We start from the raw sequence: 8,546 nt of genomic DNA on the forward strand, positions 1-8,546 counted from the left end.
GGGGGGGGGGTTCACATGCAGCGCAGCAATGCGTGTTTTCTGCTCAGATGTAGTCATGATATGATAGGTAAGGTGGAATGGGTTTAGAACCCAGAGGAGGGGGTAAACAGAACACAACTGGCATGCTCTTTTTGTTTTTTTTGCCCTTTTTTATATAGGTAAATGAGGTAATGTTTTTGTCTATATGCTTCTGTCTGTTAGCAAAATTTCTCCCGAACCACTGGATGGACTTTAGGGAAACTCTCAGGAAGTACTCCCTGGATGTAAACCAACAGCTGATTAACTTCTGGAGCCGACCTGATTCAAGATGGTCGCCACAGCCGCACAAACCTAAAAAGCACAAAAATGGCTACAACTGGATCAGTTTTACAGACATTGACCTAACATTTGGTGTGGTAGTAGCTGAGACTGATCCCCAACACGCATTCTGAGCACTAACAGATTGTGCAAGATCTTTTGGGGCTTTTTTTTTAGTCATAATCTGTCTGGTGTTTGCTGGGTCTGTTAACACAATATCTTATATACCACTGGACAGATTTTAATAAAACTTTCAGGAAATAATCATTGGATGCACGTCTGTAACTGATTAACTTTTGGAGTCACTTTCATTTAATATGGCCGCCACAGCGAATTCACCTTAGAAAACACAAAATTGGCTATAATTCAGTCCGTTTTGCAGATATTGTGCTAAATTTCGATGTGGTAGTAGCTGAGAGTCATTCACAAGACGTACTTTAAGGTTTAAGACATCTTGCATGAGATAACGTCATTTACAAGGTTTTTCTTTCTGTCTGTTTACAGGTTACACCTCTCGTTCAAACGTTTTGACACTTTACCTGCTAACTCTACTTCCAGAGCTGCTCATTTTAACACAACCCGAAGCTGTAGGTTGTTTATCAGTTTGAAGTTTTCACTGATCAACATGACCTGCTGCACACAGGCCAGTCAAACACACACCCCGTCTCTGTTAGGGTAAAGGGATAGTTCAGACATTCCGAAGCGGGGCTTTGTGGAAACGACATAATTTTATTTATTTATTTATTTATTTTTACCACGGCAGAGCTTGTTGTGACGTAAACCCAAGGGTTCGAGAAGTCTTGTTTCTTTGTTTGTTTGTTTTTTTTTTACTCCTGACACCTCAGCTGTCATCAGTAATCTGATTTTAGAATCTTGATTTTCTTTATAGTTTATTTTTTTAACTTGGCCACAAAGACAGTCTTTAACTTGCCAAATACAGGTTTAAACAGTTTCACAAATTAACCGTTTATATTTATGCTTTTTTATTTTGGAGAACTTCCTGATGTATCAGCAATCTGAATTTGCGTTGCTCTTTTTATTATTTATATTTACTGAGTTGGGGGGCGTGGCCAACAGCAGCTAATTTGCATAAAAGTGACGTAGCCCTAAAACCGCTCATTCTGAAATGAGCTGAAAACAGGCAGCTGATCAGGTAAAATCTCAACATCTGAGGATGATTTTGTGTTTTAAATGTAATGAAGATGTTCTGCACGGCCCACAGACCGATCCTGACTTGTTGAAGGAAGCAGAACAGGCCCCCTTTAAAACGTCGTGTGCTGACTGAGCTATCTGTCGACCGGGGCGTCTTGCGGGGAGCAGGTGGGTTTTCCTCCACCGGGCGTAATGATGACCTTTCCCTTTAAATGAAGCGATCACAAGCTCCTCTGAAGAAAAACCCGAAGCGAGGCCAGTAAATATTTCACCGTGCCTGCCCCCTCCCCCACCCACCCACATCACCAGCATAGGGACCGGCATGCAAATTCAATTACACGAGATATCAAACCTTTATGAGGAGCTGGGAGAGTGAGAGTGTGTGCCTCTCTAAATTCCAGTGATGGACACGTTGATGGAGGGACAACCAGTCCTAACTTAATATATATTTATATAAGACATGTAGCCACTGGGATCCAAAGGAGAGGGTGTAACTTAAAAAAAAAGAAGGATTAGGTGTTTGAGTTGACACCCTTTTCCCCCCTCCTTTTCTCCGCTGCTGAAAAGGACTGTCTTCCTGCCAAATGGCAGCCTGTATCACGGCCCTCGTTTCAGAATCGCAGCAAATGAGCTATGTTTCTCTGTTCTGTTGCCATGGGTAACACATATTTTTCTTCTCGTGGCTAATCTGGGCTTCTCTTTGAGATCTCTTCCACTTGGAAAGGCTGCCAGTTCGCGTGGAGCTGGCTCTGTGTCGTGTATGTGTGTGTGTCAGCTGGTAGCAAAACACACAATGTACCTTTTAATGTAAAGATGGAACGAATACTCTGTTTTAATAGGTCATTTTGTGGTTCCACTAGATAGGCGAAGGTTCGGCTAAGCATGCTAAAAATATGTTTATGCGAGATTTGCAGCATCTCACAATTAAAACTAGCGTTCCTTAAACAAATGCGTATTGCGTCCCGCCATGCATGCCAAAATTTTAACCAAATATACCATGGGATCTATCAGCGCTCATTGAATGTGTTAGGAATGACTCTCAGCTACTACCATGCTGAATTTTAGCTTGGTATATGTAAAATTGGTTGAGTTATAGCCATTTGTGTGTTTTCTAATATCAGTTGGCTGTGGTGGCCATCTTGAATCAGGTTGACTCCTAAAGTTAATCAGCTGTAGTGGCACATGCAGTGATTACTTTCTGAGAGTTTCATTAAAATCCTTTCAATGGTTCATGAGATATTTTGCTAACAGACAGAGTTGACTCCGATAGTTCATAGCAAACCTTTAAAATCAGATTTCGCGCGATGGGTTGGTGCTCAGAGTGTGTGCTGGGGATGACTCTCAGCCACTACCACACAAGATTGTAGCTTGATATCTGTAAAATCCTCTGAGTTATAGCCATTTATGTATTTTTTAATGTCAGTTGGCTGTGGTGGCCATCTTGAAACAGGTTTACTCCTAAAGTTAATCAGCGGCAGTGGCACATTCAGTGACTACTTTCTGAGAGTTTCGCTAAAATCTTTCCAAGGGTTCATGAGATATTTTGCTAACAGACAGATAGACAAAAACACCGACATAACCAAATACATTTTCTCCTGTCCTTCTTGGCAGCAGGTGATAATTAGCTGAGACAGAAGGAGCTTCTAGTCAAAATGATCATCTGTTCACTTGAGGAAAAAGTCCAAAAAAAAAAAAAAAACTGAAAGCAAAAAAATAAACAAATTGTGTTTTTAAATTAATGAATTTCATGGTATTTAGGATTGTGGAAGTTAAAAAAAACAAGGATTGCAAATATCTCAAACTAACCGTGGCCATCTGGAGCTGCAGATATCAGCAGCAGGTAATTAAAAGTAACCGTCAAATATTGGATTGTGTGTTTTTTCCTCGCGCAGGTGAGTACACAGTGATGACGGCTCACTTCCACCTGAAGAGGAAGATCGGCTACTTTGTCATCCAGACGTACCTGCCGTGCATCATGACAGTCATCCTCTCCCAGGTGTCCTTCTGGCTGAACAGAGAATCCGTGCCGGCCAGGACTGTGTTTGGTGAGCAATTTCGCCGTCTCGGCCGTCTCGGCCGTCTCGCTCTATTTTTAGCCTTTCTTTATTATTAGAATATTCCGACTCCTGATAACACTGATGTAGTTCAACAGCGGGGATGGGATGATTCAGCCTCACGCACATTAGGATCTCAGGAAAACAAGAAACGAGAGCAGAGAATTTTTTTTGTTTGTTTGTTTTGCTTGTTTTTAAATAAAGAGGTCCTGTTAATGGACTTGTCTGCCAGCCGGGTCAGAGTGTATGTGTGCTAGATTTGATTGGCCGGCTTCATTTTTAGCATGTTAAGTGCAAAAATATAAAATGCAAAGCACCCAGACGGAGGGGTGGAAAGGAAACTGCGCGGGTTGAAAGGTCTGGTGACTGCACTGTAATGATTATATTATTAGACCAAATGAGTAACAGCAGGACAGAGACATGCTGGTCCCATATCAGTAGGGTCTAGAACAGGCGTGGGCAAACTTGGTCCTCGAGGGCCACCATCTTGCATGTTTTACTTGTTTCTCTGGTCCAACACACCTGATTTGAATCAATGGGTAATTAACAGGCTTCTGCAGATCATGAAGAGGTGATTTAATCTCTGAATCAGGTGTGTTGGAGCAGGGAAACAAGGAAAACATGCAGGATGGTGGCCCTTAAGGACCAGGTTTGGAGACCCTTGGTCTAGAACAGCCCCTCAGGCCTGAATACAAGCAGTGAGTTGGTGTATGCTAAAGTCATCCACCCCTTGCATCAAGTCGGCCCTCGGGTATTCCCGAGTTGATCCCAGACACGTTCGTTTGGGAAAAATCCTGGGGGACCTGAAGGCAACAGATAGACCTCAACATGTCGCAGACAGTCAATGGACCCGTGCCATGTGTGGACGGGTGCTGTCTCAAGAGGGTTCAGACACTCCGATGCGGGACATTACCGATGCCCCGCCGCACCATCAGATGAAATTCCCAACCAAAGGTGACCTGAATCCTAACCTGCGGTCCCCCACACCACGAAAACCAGGAGGAACGCCGCCGTGTCTCCCCGCCGCACCATCTGCCCACGCAGTGGTCAGCCGGGACGACGCGGGACCAAGATCCACGGCCGAACGTGATATGACACCAACGGTCTTCCAAGTCCACCCCTTCCGATGACTTCAGCCGTCTCTGCTCTGGCGTTAACGTCGGCCTACGCGTGAGCCGGAGAAGCTGTGGTCCAGCTGATACTGGCTGTTGAGACACGATTCAGGATGACACATCGCGCTGCAAACCATTGATTCCCCAACTCTGCAGCGTCTGACTCACACAATAATAGCGGTAGAAACTCGTGACCTCGACTGTCTTGGGTTTTTAAGTGTGCAAACATTACAATTAGGCTAATGAAGCAATTGTTATAATGGCAACAACATTTTACTATTTTCATTGACAAATAACAAGACGTTTTTTACTTTTATAACAATCATAGCAAAAATATGGAATCAGCGATTATTTTTCGATTTATTTTTGTTCCTGGAAGTCATCCAGAAACTACTTCGCAACGATACCACTCCCCTTGTGAAGCCACCACTTATACACCCCCGGTGTTTGTTTTAGAGGTCCGAGCTCCTTACAAATCAAATCCTTTAACCCTTTCATCGCTGGACCAAATTACAGCCAAATCCTTTCTCTGTGCTCAGCTGGGGGGGGGGTTTGTGTCAGTGTGTGCATGTTTGAAATGTTAGAAAGTTCTGATACACATTAAAACAAAAAATAAATAAATAAGACCATGAACTACCCTCCCCCCACCCCCACCCCCCCTTTTGTTTGTCTTCTAGGCGTGACCACCGTTCTCACGATGACAACCCTGAGCATCAGCGCGAGGAACTCCCTGCCGAAGGTGGCCTACGCTACTGCCATGGACTGGTTCATCGCCGTCTGCTACGCCTTCGTGTTCTCCGCTTTGATCGAGTTCGCCACCGTCAATTACTTCACGAAGCGCGGCTGGGCCTGGGACGGGAAGAGTGTCGTGAGCGAGAAGGTAATGAAGACGAAGACGCGCCTTCGTTTTTCAAAGGGAATTCATTTGCATGGTAATGTCGCAGACTGTGGCTTTAAAGGCATTTGCTGGAGATGGAAGAAAGAGAGAGAGAGAAAAACCAAAGCAGCAGCTGATTTAAACCTACATATTTTTAGTCAATATTTTAAATTGGTACAATCTTTAACAAGTGCACATCAGTAGAAAAAAAAACCCTAAGTGTTATTTTTAGGCAGTATGCATATTGTTTTTTACTGACTGAAGGGCAGCTACTCATCAAGAAAACAATGTGTTTGAATTCTACCATTTCTTTCCTAATCATTGTATCTGTCTGTATACGATGCTGTTGGGGGAAAAAAAGGACTTTAAAGTAATTTTGGAAACAAAGCAAAAGTGGTAATGTGACAAACTGTAAAACGGAAACATGAACATGCTGTTGGTGATGTGACGACACGCTGACAGCCTGAAACTGTGGCAACACCTGGAGCTGACATTCTTACAGTGTCTTAACTGAAAAAAGAAAATCTAATGTTTAACCTTATACTTTAACCCTGAAATCTTATAAATATGAGATAAGGTGTGAGGATAGGGATGGATATTGCAGAAGTTTCCCTGAGCTGCATTTTTAAACACTTCTATAGCACCGTCGGTTGACGTGAAAGTGAAAGCGCACCATTAAACTGGTGACAGATATAGCCCTTACTGGCCTTCATTTTGGCGTTTCGAAACGTCCGACGAGCGTCCTTCATTTGCATTTAATTTGAAATTCATGGACAGGTGATGACAAGCGGGGCTGCTTTGACGCTAACTGATGCTTTTGGCTTGTTAACAGAAAAAAGAGAGGGCATCCGTGGTGAAGAAGAATAATGCCTACGCGGTGGCCGTGGCCAACTACGCGCCTAATATCAGCAAGGACTCCGGCACGCTTCCGACCATCGCCAAAGGCGGCGCCGCGGATCCCAGCAAGCCCAGAGCGGACGGCAAAGCCCAAGAAAGCAAGAAGACATTCAACAGCGTGAGCAAAATTGACAGGATGGCACGGATTATGTTTCCGGTTCTCTTTGGCTCGTTCAACCTTGTCTACTGGGCCACCTACCTGAACAGAGAACCCGTTATAAAGGATATGGTCCCGTCCAATTAGAGACCTCGTTCCGACGGTTCCTTGGTCTGGGGCAGAGATGAACCAAATACCTCCAGCAACTGTGTACACATACTTTTACAGTCCTGGACTGGAGTGTGATCCTCTATCTCCGCCTGTTTTCTACACCGTCTGCAGCACTTTTGAAAAGCCTGGCTTTTGTAAATGTGTATGTATATTTCTATTTAAGGTTTCATGGTGACATATTGTGCGGTTCCGTCCATCCAAGTACATATTTCCTCGAAGGTATGTTTCCAGTCGCATTATGTGGCCACTGTAAATACGAATCAAATGAAGTGTAGACACATAAACATCACAGCATTCGTTTTATTTAGTATTTCTTCTAAGTGTGTTGAATTATGCCAGTAACACCAACCTTCTCGTTATCACAGTTTGTATTTTTCTTTTGGACTGAAAGGGACTGATTATATCATGTTTTTTCTCTAGTTTCTTGCCACATTAAGAGTGACTCTTTTTTTTTTTTTCTTTCTGTCCGAGCCGATTAAAAAACAAAAAAAAAGGAAAAAAAAAAGCACACGCGTGTGTGTGATATTGTTGCGGTTTTAAACTCGTTTTCTCATGTGTGACGGCAGGTACAGGGCTGTGATCAATCGGAGCGATCGCAACTGAAAGCGTTCAGAAAATAAAGAACTGGCGCGCGTGGGATGCTGTGTGGTGTTGGCCGCCTCACATGTCGTTCTTGGTAATAAGTCAATTTATTTTATTTTTTTTTGGAAATAACCAAAAAAAAATTTTAAAAAAAGGCCAAATCAGCAGCAGCACTCCAATGGACATCATAGGAACAGAATCCTCTTCAAATGAGTGTATAATCAATACCAGGAAGTACAGAAAAACAGGGCAGAAGAATCAGGCTGGACATTTTACCAAACTGTATTTTTATATACACACCAGCAGCATTTACCTGGAGTCGAGTTTAAGGCAGCATTACAAATGTACGTTTAATATTTACCCGTTGTGTTCTTCACCAACTCTTTCAGACTTAAATGACCTTAATTTACCAGTCAGCCCACTGAGTGGCTGACGTCATATTTGTCATTTGAGGCTTTTTAAGTTCGAAACAGCGGTTTCTCGCAATTTAGTGTCTTCAAACTGTTGCAGGCCAATCAGCTCTAGTTTTAAAAACGGAGATTTCTTAAAACCCGTCAAATTGGGATTTTCTTTTTTAATTTAGATTTTGGTGCTTCTGTGTGGACTCGAGGTGATACTGAGCTTTTCAGAAACAATGATGTAGCAACCCATTTTCTTGCATGCCAACTATCACTTTGTGTCTTAGAAACCAAAACAGCAATGGTTTTCTTTTTTCTGCATCTGTCTCACTTTATCCTGGTTCTGTCACTTTTAAATTTTCACGTGCTGAAAAGGTTAAGAACTGAAGGAAAAATTGTCAACGGTAACTGGAAAAAAAACCCCGAAAAAACCCCACAGTACATGAATCATGTAATCCGTACACGCATGTGCTAACAAGAAAGGTCATTGGAGGTCTGTTCACCTCAGCTGCCAAAGAGAATGATCACGTTTCGAGGAAAGCAGTAACTCTTTTCACTTTTGTTTATTTTTTAGCTAATAATTAATAACATTTAATTCATTAACTGTTGACCCGGTAGCAAAGATACTCAAAAGTCATTAGCACAAAGATAAGTGGTGGTGAATACTATTTCCCTAAAATTTACCAGTGATGTTGTGAAGTTTGATGCTGATGACCCAGGATGGTCTTTGTCGACTTGGTCTTTGCGTTGTTGGAGCACATTTCTGGTTTATTTGGCGTCGTTGGTGTCCCTGAACCTATATTTGAACAATGAGGCGGTCTTCGTGCTCCCTCAACCATCGCCATCAAGTTTTCTCCAGTACTGCAGTGACTCAGCTGGGGAGTATTTATGTGGAAAGCTAAGAGGTCT

The 8,546-nt window shown here is 42.9% G+C and overlaps 1 protein-coding gene across 1 annotated transcript in view; it reads left to right on the forward strand.

Annotated features, from left to right (window-relative positions):
• LOC108248738 (gamma-aminobutyric acid receptor subunit alpha-2) overlaps positions 1-7,122 on the forward strand; it is a 44,360-nt gene extending 37,238 nt beyond the window's left edge. Inside the window, exons 7-9 of the mRNA XM_017437708.2 lie at positions 3,342-3,494; positions 5,293-5,495; positions 6,325-7,122. Coding sequence (XP_017293197.1) covers positions 3,342-3,494; positions 5,293-5,495; positions 6,325-6,633 — 665 coding nt within the window. The 3' untranslated portion in view covers positions 6,634-7,122. The remainder of the gene's footprint in view (positions 1-3,341; positions 3,495-5,292; positions 5,496-6,324) is intronic.
• Positions 7,123-8,546: the final 1,424 nt, after the last annotated feature.

This window comes from Kryptolebias marmoratus, linkage group LG9, assembly GCF_001649575.2.
Source record: "Kryptolebias marmoratus isolate JLee-2015 linkage group LG9, ASM164957v2, whole genome shotgun sequence".
In the NCBI taxonomy this organism is placed as follows: Eukaryota; Metazoa; Chordata; class Actinopteri; order Cyprinodontiformes; family Rivulidae; genus Kryptolebias; species Kryptolebias marmoratus.